Raw genomic sequence first — 13,458 nt, forward strand, 5'->3', positions numbered from 1 at the left:
TCTTCGTCTCCGTGCTCACTTCTTTGGGCAGGAGTCCTCTCACCGTTCAACGGATCCTTTTACCCACCTCCAATATTCTCCCTCCACCTGGACCCCTCTCTCTGGATTCTTACCTTCTCTTGATCTTTTCATTGAGAACTGTCGGCGTGACATTAGCCGTCTCAATTTCTCTGCTCCTCTCACCCATTCTAATCTGTCTCTCTCTGAACTTGCTGCACTCCGTTCTCTCAGGTCCAACCCCAACATTGTCATCAAACCCGCTGACAAGGGTGGTGCTGTTGTTGTCTGACGCACTGACCTCTACCTCGCGGAGGCTGAGCGTCAACTCGCAGACACTTCCTCCTACCTCTACCTGGACCATGACCCCACCACTGAACATCAAGCCATTGTTTCCAGGATTGTCACTGACCTCATCTCCTCTGGAGATCTTCCTCCCACAGCTTCCAACCTGATAGTCGCCCAACCTCGGATGGCCCGCTTCTACCTCCTACCCAAAATCCACAAACAGAACTGTCCCGGCAGACCGATCGTGTCAGCCTGTTCCTGCCCCACGGAACTCATTTCTCGTTATCTTGACTCCCTTCTCTCTCCCCTTGTCCAGTCCCTTCCCACCTACATCTGTGATTCCTCTGACACCTTACGTCACATCAACAATTTCCAGTTCCCTGGCCCCAACCGCTTCCTCTTCACCATGGATGTCCAATCCCTCTACACCTCCATCCCCCACCAGGATGGTCTGAGGGCCCTTAGCTTCTTCCTTGAACGGAGGCCCGAACAATCCCCATCCACCACTACCCTCCTCCGTCTGGCTGAACTTGTTCTCACACTGAACAATTTCTCCTTTAACTCCTCTCACTTCCTCCAAATAAAAGGTGTGGCTATGGGTACCCACATGGGCCCCAGCTATGCCTGTCTCTTTATGGGGTATGTGGAACATTCCTTGTTCCAGTCCTACTCCGGCCCCCTCCCACAACTCTTTCTCCGGTACATCGATTATTACTTCGGTGCGGCTTCATGCTCTCGTCTGGACCTGGAAAAATTTATTAATTTTGCTTCCAATCTCCACCCCTCCGTCATTTTCACATGGTCCATTTCCGACACTTCCCTTCCCTTCTTTGACCTCTCTGTCTCAATTTCTGATGATAGACTGTCCACCAATATCCATTACAAGCCTACCAACTCCCACAGCTACCTCAACTACAGCTCCTCACACCCCGCTTCCTGTAAGGACTCCATCCCATTCTCTCAGTCACATCTGTTCTGATGACGCTACCTTCAAAAACAGTTCCTCGGACATGTCCTCCTTCTTCCTTAACCGAGGTTTTCCACCCACGGTCGTTGACAGGGACCTCAACCGTGTCTGGCCCATCTCCCGCGCATCCGCCCTCATGCCTTCTCCTCCCTCCCAGAAACATGATAGGGTCCCCCTTGTCCTCACTTATCACCCCACCAGCCTCCGCATTCAAAGGATCATCCTCCGCCATTTCCGCCAACTCCAGCATGATGCCACCACCAAACACATCTTCCCTTCACCCCCCCGGCGGCATTCCATAGGGATCGTTCCCTCCGGGACACCCTGGTCCACTCCTCCATCACCCCCTACTCCTCAACCCCCACCTATGGCACCTTCTCATGCCCACGCAGAAGATGCAACACTTGCTCCTTCACTTCCTCTCTCCTCACCTTCCAAGGGCCCAAACACTCCTTTCAAGTGAAGCAGCATTTCACTTGCATTTCCCCTAACTTAGTCTACTGCATTCGTTGCTCCCAATGCGGTCTCCTCTACATTGGAGAGACCAAACGCAAACCGGGCGACCGCTTTGCAGAACACCTGCGGTCTGTCCGCAAGAAAGACCCAAACCTCCCTGTCGCTTGCCATTTTAACACTCCACCCTGCTCTCTTGCCCACATGTCTGTCCTTGGCTTGCTGCATTGTTCCAGTGAAGCCCAACGCAAACTGGAGGAACAGCACCTCATCTTCCGAATAGGCACTTTACAGCCTTCCGGGCTGAATATTGAATTCAACAACTTTAGATCTTAAACTCCCTCCCCCCATCCCCACCCCGTTTCTTCCCTCTCCCTTTTGTTTTTTTCAATAATTTATATAGATTTTTCTTTTCCCACCTATTTCCATTATTTTTAAATCTACAACTAATACCTTGTCAGTCTTTCCACCCCACCCCCACTAGAGCTGTACCTTGAGTGTCCTGCCATCCATTTTTAATTAGCACATTTTCTTAGATAATATCACCACCGTCAACACCTCTTTGATCCTTTTGTCTGTGACATCTTTTGATTATCTGCTCCTATCACTGCTTGCTTGTCCCTACAACCAGCCCCCGCTCAACTTCTCTCTCTCTCCCCCCCCCCCAACCACCTTAAACCAGCTTATATTTCACCCCTCTCCTAACTATACTCAGTTCTGCTGAAGGGTCATGAGGACTCGAAACGTCGACTCTTTTCTTCTCCGCCGATGCTGCCAGACCTGCTGAGTTTTTCCAGGTAATTCTGTTTTTGTTTCCAACATGACCTCCCTACTTTTGTAATCTATACCTCAATTGATAAAGGCAAGTGTCCCATATGCCTTTTTCACCACCCCACTAACATGCCCCTCTGCCTTCAGAGATCTATGGACACACACGCCAAGGTCCCTTTGCTCCTCAGAACTTCCTAGTGTCATGCCGTTCATTGAATACTTCCTTGTCAAATTACTCCTTCCAAAGTGTATCACCTCACACTTTTCAGGGTTAAATTCCATCTGCCACTTATCTGCTCATTTGACCATTCCATCTATATCTTCCTGTAGCCCAAGACACTCAACCTCACTATTAACCACCCAGCCAATCTTTGTGTCATCCGCAAACTTACTAATCCTACCCCCACATAATCATCTATGTCGTTTATATAAATGACAAATAATAGGGGAGCAAGCACAGATCCCTATGGTACGCCACTGGACACTGGCTTCCAGTCACTAAAGCATCCTTCTGTCATCACCCTCTGTCTCCTACAACTAAGCCAATTTTGAATCCACCTTATCAAATTACCCTGTATCCCATGTGCCTTTGCCTTCTTTATAAGTCTCCCATGTGGGACCTTGTCAAAGGCTTTGCTGAAATCCATATAAACTACATCAACTACACTACCCTCATCTAAGCACCTGGTCACCTCCTCAAAAAATTCAATCAAATTTGTTAGGCATGACCTCCCTCTGACAAAGCCTATCTCTGACTATCCCTGATCAAACCTTGCCTCTCCAAGTGGAGATAGATTCTCTCCTTCAGAATTTTCTCCAATAGTTTCCCTACCACTAACGTGAGACTCACTGGCGGCAGTTCCCTGGCTTATCTCTACAATCCTTCTTAAATAGTGGAGCCACATTAGCTGTTCTCCAGTCCTCAATCTCAGTCTTGAACATACTCAATGACTGAGCCTCCACAGCCCCCTGAGACAGAGTATTCTAAAGATTCAACACCCTCTTAAGTGAAGAAATTCCTCCTCATCTCAGTCCTAAATGGCATGCTCCTTATTCTGAGACAGTGTCCTCTGGTTCTAGACCCTCCAGCCAAAGGAAACATCCTTCCTGCATCAAACTGGGTCGAGCCTTGTAAGAATTTTGTATGTTTGAATGAGATCACCTCTTATCCTTCTGAACTCCAGAAAATAAAGGCCCAGTCTATTTAATCTTTCCTCTTAGGACAATCCCTCCATCCCAGGAATTAATTTAGTAACCTTTGTTGCACTCCCCCTATGGCAAGTACATCTTTCCTTAGGTAAGGAGACAAAACTGTGTATAATACTCCAGGTGCGGTTTCACCAAGGTTCTATATAATTGCAGTAAGACATCTTTACTGTTCTCAAATACTCTTGTAATAAAGGCCAACATAACATTTGCTTTCTTAATTGCTTGTTGTACCTGCATGTTTGCTTTCAGTGACTCATGAACAAGGACACCCAAGTCTCTTTGAAGTTCAACACTTACCAGCCTCTTACCATTTAAGAAATACTCTGCATTTCTGTTTTTCACATTTCTTCACGTCGCTTTCCATCTGCCAAATTTTAGCCCACTCGCTAGCCTCTCCAAATCCCCTTGAAGCATCATTGCATCCTCCTCACAACTCACATTTCCACCTAGTTTTGTATCATCTGTAAACTTGGAAATATTACATTTAATCCCTGCATCCAAATCATTCATATAGACTGTGAATAGCTGGAGCCCAAGCATTGATCCTTACATTAAGGCACTAGTCACAGCCTCCCAACTCAAAAATGAACCATTTATTCCTACTCTGTTTTCTGTCCGTTGACCAGTTCTCAATCCATGCCAATATATTACCCCCAATCCTATGTGCTCTAATTTTGTTTACTAACCTCTTGTGTGGGACCTTATCAAAAGTTTTCTGAAAATCTAAAGATGCTACATCCACCAGTTCCCCCTTATCTGTTCCAAATTGCCTTCTGTGTTGTTTCATAATCCTCCTGTGCATTTTTTCTGCACATTTGAATGCTTTACATGCAAGGAGACAGGTTTTCATCAAATTTGAAGTTGTGGAGAAAATCTGGAGAGCTCTGAGGCATCATGTAAGACCATCTGAAGATTTGATGCATTGTTAAAGAAAGGGTAACTTCTGGTTCAATCAAGGCATTCAAAAGGGAATTATCTGAAAAGGGAGAGCATGTAGGGTTACAGGGAGAAGATGGGACTCTACCTTATAGCACAAGGTGAATTGCTCATTCAGAGACCTGGTGCAGACACAATGGGCTGAATGGCCTCCTTCTGTACTGTAACAATTTTGTGATCCTGTGAACTTTTTTATTCTTTCATGGAATGTGAACATTGCTGCAAGGCCCACATTTGTTGTCCACCCCTAATTGTCCTAGGGAATGGAAAGGCCCTAATAGGTCATAACGGTAAAACAGTGCTTATCAAACTATGAAACTTCATTTCTCATGGTGAATCAGAATTAATTACAAATTCTCGAACTCTGAGTAGGTGATAGAATTAAGCAATGCATCTTCTACTTTAAGTGCTCATGTGTTTTGTGATGAAGGTCCAGAGGAACAGAATACTGCCTATACTAGTAACCTGAGTGATGATAACTCACTGGACAGAGCTATAACATACAAAGGCAAAATGCCCAGAGTGGGTACTAGGATTACATATATCCAGAGCGATCTGGTGAATGGAGGGATGGTAGAATGTTCTGGATAATGGCCAAGAAGCAAGGGTCATGAGCTGACAGAATGGGGTATCAGAGTGGAGAGCAAGAAATGCAGTGGGTCAGAAGTGACTCTTGCATCAGAAATTATTTCATATCAAAGAAAAACCTTCTGAAAGTGCAAGAGGGCAATCATGCAGACAGACATGAAAATGCAAATGTAGGCTGTAGCTTTAATAGATTATGCAGTGAAGATCACAGAATAGCCTTGGAACAGAACTAGAAGCAGAAGCCCACATTGCTCATGAATTTTGGTGGCTGCCAATAAACTGGAGGTTAAACTAATAAGAGAGGCAAAGCAAAGGGAGTTTGATAGTTGGAGAGAGCTCAGAGATTTTTCTGAGGTAGCAGATAAGTGGCAAAAAGCTTCTTCATATTGATGGATTTCTATTGAAAAAATCTTTGCAGTTGGGACTTAAAAGCCTATGTGAGGCTAACTGCTAGGGGTTTCGATGAGCGACTGGATGTTACAGATGTTAGAATAAACCCTCCACAACTGGAAAAGTAATCTTGAAAACCTTTTTAGCTCTTTGACTAGATATTCATGGGAATGTAATCAGTGAACATAAATGCCGCATTTCTGCAGGGGGATACTTTTCAGAGACAAGTGTTTCTGAAACCACACAAAGAGGTGGAAAATGTGTTTAGTTTTTGGTCAGGGTCTAGACAAGGATTTTGGGGATTGTCTATTCTCTCAAAGTATGCTGCTCGACTCTAGTTTCTCAAAGTCATTTCTCTTTATTTACAGCAAGTATTTACACATTTGCACGAGGTTGAAGCTTCTCCTTCCAGATCTCTCTTATTTCTCAGTTATGTGATCTGACATCATTATTACATCAGCATTATGTATGCTTCTGATGTTAACACTTTACTCTACATCTCCCCCCAAGTCTTTATCCCTATCATATTTACATCCTCTGACAAAGACTCAGACTTTTAGTCTCTTAGGTGCCTTGACCAATCTCCCCAATCCCATTCTGATCTTTTGAGCTCAACAATATTCTCTACACTCCCTTCTGTCAAGTGTTGAGTGTTCTTCTGGTGGGTGGCTGTAGACCTTCTAGTAAGTATTTCTTCTTATTCATCAGGATCTGATTAGTAAGCCCAAATTTCAATGGACTTTCTCTCCAAGGATATTAAGGTGCTGCAGTTTCTCCTTATGACACCCTTGTCTGTCTCAATCCTATATGATCTTGGCTGTGGAATTTTTTTTCAATTATTGTGCCTTCTTCTGTTGGTCTCAGACCCTTACTCTCTCCCTGGGCTCCAGCACCAGTAACTCATGTGCTCCATGCCTGTGATTAAAGTTCCAAGCCTGGTTGCTTCTCTGTTCTTCCTCATGCTGTTTTACCCTCCCGTGGTCTTTTGTGGTGATATTGGGTTTGAATTTTTGTTCCAAGGATGGAAACTATGTTCTCAATCTCCTACACATTAGTGACTCTGATGGTGAGAAACCATTTTATTGTAGTGAGGTTTGATAACTCAGAAGAGCTTGGTTTTTCTTCTATAAATCTTTGACGGTTCATACCCCTCTCTCAACTTCTCCATTTGTTTGAGGATAGTGTGGTGAGCTGGTTACATGAATAAAGCCATATTAGTTTGCAAAATTGTAGAATAGCTCATTAGCAAATTGCAGCCCATTATTAGATACTACAAGGTCCGGGATGCCATGTGTTCCATAAATTCTCTTGAGGGACTGGATGACTACTTCTGTTGTGATACTGTGCAATCTGTTTACTTCAATCCCCCATGAGTAGTAATCAATGATAATAATGAAGGTTTTCCACCTAAATTCAATTAAATCCATTCCCAGGTGCTCCCATGGCCTTGGTGGAAAAGTAGAAGGCAATTGTGGTTCTTTTTGTTCTTGGCTGTGATGGCACAAGTACGATAGTTAGAAATAGTTTCTTCTGTGCAGCGAGCAATGCCTGGCCACCAATCTGATTGCTTTGCCCTCACATGACATTTTGCTATACCGAGGTGACCTTGGTGAAGTCTTTGAAGAATATCAAGCTGAAGTGCTCTCGATATGGCTATTCTCTCTTTGAAGACTAGCAAGTTGTCAACGACTGTGAGGTGTTTGTTGTAGTATCGGATTAGTGGGGATATAGTCTGGTCATCCTTCCAGACAATATTCTCGGATTTGGAGACATTCTTCATTTCATTGATGGACTTGTTCCATTTCCTCGAACTTTTTTTGCAGTAGCTGGTAAGTGCTGAGTGATTAAGGATATATATGCTTCGATGTCCTCAATGAAGTGTAATTCCTCTTCAAAAACAGAAATACCTGGAAAAACTCAGCAGGTCTGGCAGCATTGGCAGAGAAGAACAAAGTTGACGTTTCGAGTCCTCATGACCCTTCAGCAGAACTAAGTAAAAATAGGAGAGGGGTGAAATATAAGCTGGTTTAAGGTGGGGGGGGGGGGGGGGGGGGTTGGGGAAATATAAGCTGGTTTAAGGTGGGGGGGAACCCCCACCCCCCACCTTAAACCAGCTTATATTTCACACCTCTCCTATTTTTACTTAGTTCTGTTGAAGGGTCATGAGGACTCGAAACGTCAACTTTGTTCTTCTCCACTGATGCTGCCAGACCTGCTGAGTTTTTCCAGGTATTTCTGTTTTTGTTTTGGATTTCCAGCATCCGCAGTTTTTTGTTTTTATCTCTGTAATTCCTCTTGATTGGTTCCTTCTGACAGTATTTGTGACAGCTTGTCTGCCATTGTTTGATACTTCTTTGCACATACTCTGTGGTGGAGTTATATCTCATCAACCTTAAACTGGCTGGAGGCATGAGGTGGCATGGATGGGGCATGGGGAGGGTATAGGGGTGTGAGGAGCAAGGGTTAGAGGGCTGTTTTTGTTTTTCTTTTCCACAGAGCCAGAGCACCAAAATGGGCCTTTTCAGCAACCAGCCCGCCTCCACACCCAAGAGCCCCTGTACTGCCTCTGAACTTTTTCCAGGGCAACAAGCCTGACTCCCATTTCACCCTGCCCCACCTAGAATGAAAATCCGACCAACCAGGGCACTTTATCCTGGGTCGGGTTTACATAGCTGGTAATTGCCCTGATTCTGCTCTCCCGACCTGGGAGCAAAAATTCAGGCCTGGCTCTGATGGAAGCATTGAATATGGGATTCTGTGTACAAAGGTTTTAAATGAGATTCTGTACAGTTGTCAGTGTCCATTGCATTTGTTGCATCCAGTGCGCTCAACCATTGTTTGATATCACATGGAGTGATTCGAATTGACATCTGTGATGGTGAGGAGTTCAGGATGAAACCAAGATGGATCATCCCACACAGCACTTCTGGCTGAAGTTGATTGCAAATGCTTCAGCCTTGTCTTTTGTACTTGGGGATGTTCCTGGAATCTTCTCCTCCCATTAATTGTTAATTGTCCACCACCATTCTCGATGGCCTTGGAAGACTGCAGAGATTTGATCTGGTCCGTTTGTTGTGGGATTGCTTTACTGTGTCTGTAGCATGCATGTAATCCTGCGTTGTGGCTTCATTTTTAGGTACACCTGGTGCTGCCCATTGTATACTCTCTTACGCTCCTTATTGAACTCGGGTTGATTTCCTGGCTTGATGGTGATAGTAGAGTGGGGAATCTGGGCCATGAAATTACAGAATATGGTGGAATATAATTCTGCTGCTGCTGATGGCCCATAGGTATTCAGTTTTGAGCTGCTAGGCCTGTTCTGAATCTATCCCATTTGGCACTGTGGTACTGCCACACAACACAACAGATGGGGTTCTCAATGTGAAGATGGGAATTTGTCTCCACAAGAACCACAGGGTTGTCACTCCTGCCAACATGACCATGGATAGATGCATCTACATCAGGTCGGTTGGCAAGGGTGAGGTCAAATAGATTTTTCTTTTTGGGTTGGTTTTCTTATCACCCTGCCATTTCAGTCTGTAGTGGTGCTACCAAGGCACTCTTGATGATGGACATCCAAAGTACATCCTGAGCTCTTGCCAACCTCAGTGATTCTTCCAAGTGGCATTCAACATGGAGGAATATTGATTCATCAGCTGAAGGAGGATAGTCGGTGGAGGTCAGTAGGATATTTCCTTGCTCACGTTTGGTCTGATGCTATGAGACTTCATGGGGTTGGGAATCAATGTTGAGAACTTCCAGGGCCACTCCTTCTGGACTGTATACCATTGTCCTATCACCTCAGGGATGGCGATGACGAAGTCTGGAACTTTGGCTGTATGTATGATTTGGTGAGTATGATGACGTCAGCTTGTGCCTGACCGAGCTGTGGGACAGGTCTCCAAATTTTGGCACAAGATCCTAGATGTTGGGGAGGAGGACTTTGCATGCCTCTGTCATGTCAAATGCCAAGGTGAATGCTGGATGGTCCATCCAGTTTTATTCTTTTTAGCAGTTAGATACACTTGAATGGCTTCTTAAGCTATTTCAGAGGCCAGTTAAGTGTCAAGTAGCAAATTAAGACATATATAGGCCATACTCTTAAGAGGGACAGATTTCTTGCCCTAAGGAACATTAGCGAACCAGATAGGGTTTTTATGATAAACTGGTAGCTTCATGGGTACCATTACTAACGCTAGCTTTTTAAAAAACATTCAGATATATTTAATTAACTGAATTTAAATTTGATAGCTCCTCTGGTGCGTTTTGAACTCATGTCTCTGGATCATTGGTGCAGTCCTCTGGATTACTAGTCCAATAACGTAGAACTGGAATTTCATCTTTGAGGCAGGTAATGGGAATTGGGAAAAAGCGTCCTCAAGGCCGGGATTTTCATTCCGGTTGGATGGAGGGGTGGTGGGGGGAGGGTTGTAGGGGGATAGCCACAGGGGCCGCTGGGTGCCAAGGCAGGCTGTTTAAAAGGCCCACCTCGGTGCACTGAGACTTTGCCCCACTTATAATAACAGTAAGGCTCTCTAGCCCTAACTCCTGATACCCTGTCACCCCCCCCCCAACATACTCCCCATGTCCCATCCATGCCAACTCATGCCCCCCACCCACCTCTTTCACAACAGGCCAATAAAAATGTCAATCATCCAGTCCCTTTAAAGTATCAATAGCAGAAACTGCAAGCACTTGAAACTTCATCTTGTGTAAATAAACATTGTGCAATTAATAGAATAGATCAGAGAGCCAGAGCTCTCAATCAAGGAATGTTTTCACTGGGTGCCATTGTTTCAACAGAGTACTGGATGTCTGGGCTTTCTTGAGAAGTGTAGAGGAACATCTCCACAGATCCCTGAAGGTAGCAGGGCAGGTAGAGAAGGTGGTTAAGAAGGCATACCAGATACTTTCCTTTATTGGCCAAGGCACAGTGTATTAGAGCAGGAACTGTATAAAACACGGGTTAGGCCGCAGTTAGATTACTGCGTACAGTACTAGTATTTTAGCTATGAGAATAGATTGGATAGACTGGGGCTGTTTTCTTTGGAACAGAGGAGACTGATGGCAGATTTAGTTGAGGTGTTTACAATTATGAGGGGTTTAGATAGTGTGGATAAGAAGGATCTATTTCTCATAGCAAAGAGGTCATTAACAGGGGACACAGATTTAAATTAATTAGTGAAAGGATTAAAGAGGAGTTGCGGAAAAATGTTTTCACCCAGAGGGTGGTGCAGGTCTTTAACTCACTTTCTGAAAGAGTGGTAGAGGCAAAAACCTTCATCACAGTTAGAAAAGCCTCGGATATGCCGTATACTTGAAGTGCCTTAACCTGCAGGGCTACAGATCAAGAGCTGGAAGGTAGGAGTAGGTAGGATATCTCTTTTTTTGCGGGATGTAAAATTCTGCCCAAAGGTAATTTTGTGAGTCAGAAAGAGAAACCATTGATCGAGTCACTTTTCCTAGAAGGTATATAAAAGTTGAAACAAGCAAGCGTACTTCTGGTGAGCTGGACATCAAGGAGAAGTCGGGTGGAAAATGGTTTGATACTACATGGCATTGCATAAAATATGGCATGGACTTGGAGAGGAAACAGAGGTTGGAAATGGGGTGGTAGTTTGCAAGAATTGAGGTTAAGGCCGAATTTCTTTGAAGAACGTTCTGAAATGGATGGATGCTGTAAGGACAGGAAATGATTAACAGCTCATATGCAGGCAAGGGAAGAAAGTTGAGTGTTCAGCAGTTAAGTGAGATGAAAAGAACGTCCAATGGCAAACATGATCTTGAAAAGGGAAGGGATATTAGAGAGAAATTAAAGAAAGAGGTGAATCCTGGTCTAGGGGCAGGCGAAAACTAGGAAAATATTCAACTTGGTGCGGAAGGGGAAAGGATGGAAACAGCAGAGGCAGTTGAATGAATGGTCTTTATGATCAAAGAAGTCGCTGGGCAGAATTTTACAGGGACCTTGCCTGCAGGTTTGCAGATGGGGTTCCTGTAAAATTCCCCGGATGTCTTTCCCACACGACTCCCGCCCGCCCCCTGACCTAGCCACGGTTTACATGGAGTGGGGGGGCAAGACCTGCCCGTGTCCCAGTTGAAGCCCCTTAATTATTGGCCACTTAAGGACTGTTTCCCATACGGCTTCAGTTTTGAAGCTGTCAGTAGGAGTTCAGGGGCAAAGCCCGAGAGGACACCCTGCTTGTGCCTCGGACGTGGGCACTTTCCTCAGGGACCCTTCTCCACATCAGACAACTCCATTCCCCATCCAAGATCTTCTCCCTGCAGGTGTTCCCCTAACACCAGGCCTATCCCCACACCCCTCCCCCCCCACCTTCCAGGCCTCAACACTCCTCCCCACTGTGACACAACCCACACTTACCTGGATTTGGACTCCTGAACTTCGAATATTGGGATTGCTTGCAGTCCCATTCTTAGCCACTGCTGCCACTGGGACTATAAAGCTGCTGGCTGATCAGGTTGACCGGCAGCTCTATGAGGTGGGACTTCCGCCCAAGTGTGGACTGTAAGGCCCGTCTCCAGCTAATTAACATTCCTTGGAGCGGAATGGCTGCAAGAATGTTGTGACCACCGATTCTTCACGTGGCGGGAACCTCACCATCCAAAAAATCCTACCCAATGCATTAACACACAAGGGCTTGAAAAAAATAGGAAGAAATGCAATGGTTAGTAAGAAAATGGGAGAAACTGACTCCAGATGTGAGATTCGGGAAAGTTCCTAAAATATACTCGAAATAGTGTGGAAAACGGAATGAAAGAAGATTGTCTTAACTAGATTGTTATACATGAAAATGACTGAACCATCTGCCCAAAGTCTAAAAATCAGCAAAGGCATTGGCTACAAATTATAGATGAAGCTACAAGTGACTCAAATGTACAAAAACCATTTGTATTTATATTGAAGACATCCAGCCAGTCCACAAAAAACAAACCAGAGCAGAAAATGAGACTATCGTCAGTAATCAATAAAATAGTAAGGCAGCACTGCAATAAGAACCTCTGATGGAAAAGATCCCCACCAACCCTAATAGCAGGTTCACTATCCTAAAAGCAAGAAGTGATACAGCAATGCAAAGCAATGATCTTGTCTATCAGTGTATTTTTCTTTTCGTTAATTGTTACAATTGGTACTGTTGAAAGATCTTAAATTTGTTGTTGAAGTGTTCGCACTTAAAGGTCTGTTTTCTTTAAGGAAAACATTGGGATATTGGTGTAACTTTGTATCCATAGTCAAGGAAAGTAAACTTCCTTGCAATACCCACCCTAGTATTTAAATCCCTTCATGGCCTCACCCATCCCTATCTCTGAAACCACCTGCAGCACTAACCTCCAAACTCTCTGACTCTGACCTTTTGTGCAATACCCCATATTTGAACAGTAGATATATCTTCAGCTAACTAGGCCCCACATTCAGAATTCCTTTGCTACCCTCTCTGTCTGTGCCTGTCCTCCTCATTTTCCTCTTATAAGGTTCTCCTTAAAGCTGACCTCCTTCTCCAGACTCTTCATCACCCACTTAGTCATAAAATCGCAGAATACTTACAACACAGAAGGAAACCATTCAATCCATCTTGCTTGTGCCATCTCTTTGGAAGAACTCATTAGTTCCACTTCCTATAATTTTCTCCCTTTCAAGTGTTTATACAATTCCCTTTTGAAAGTTGCAATTGAATCTCCCTTTTTTATTTTCTTTCTAAATGCTGCAGCTTCTTCTAATTTGTTAACAATTGAAATTAATATCAAACCTTAGAAGCACAAAATAAAATCACATTTTAAAAAATGTTGTACTCACCCCAGAGCCTGTCAGCACAGTTCCCAGTATAGCTGTCGCCAGTAGAGGG

The 13,458-nt window shown here is 44.4% G+C and overlaps 1 protein-coding gene across 1 annotated transcript in view; it reads right to left on the reverse strand.

Moving 5' to 3' along the window:
- Window positions 1–13,233, reverse strand: part of ptpn5 (protein tyrosine phosphatase non-receptor type 5) — a 79,096-nt gene extending 65,863 nt beyond the window's left edge. Inside the window, exon 1 of the mRNA XM_078547861.1 lies at window positions 13,161–13,233. Within this exon, the coding sequence (XP_078403987.1) occupies window positions 13,161–13,178 (18 nt within the window). The 5' untranslated portion in view covers window positions 13,179–13,233. The remainder of the gene's footprint in view (window positions 1–13,160) is intronic.
- Between the last annotated feature and the right edge of the window lie 225 nt (window positions 13,234–13,458).

Source organism: Cetorhinus maximus, chromosome 9 (genome assembly GCF_964194155.1).
Source record: "Cetorhinus maximus chromosome 9, sCetMax3.hap1.1, whole genome shotgun sequence".
Lineage (NCBI taxonomy): Eukaryota > Metazoa > Chordata > Chondrichthyes > Lamniformes > Cetorhinidae > Cetorhinus > Cetorhinus maximus.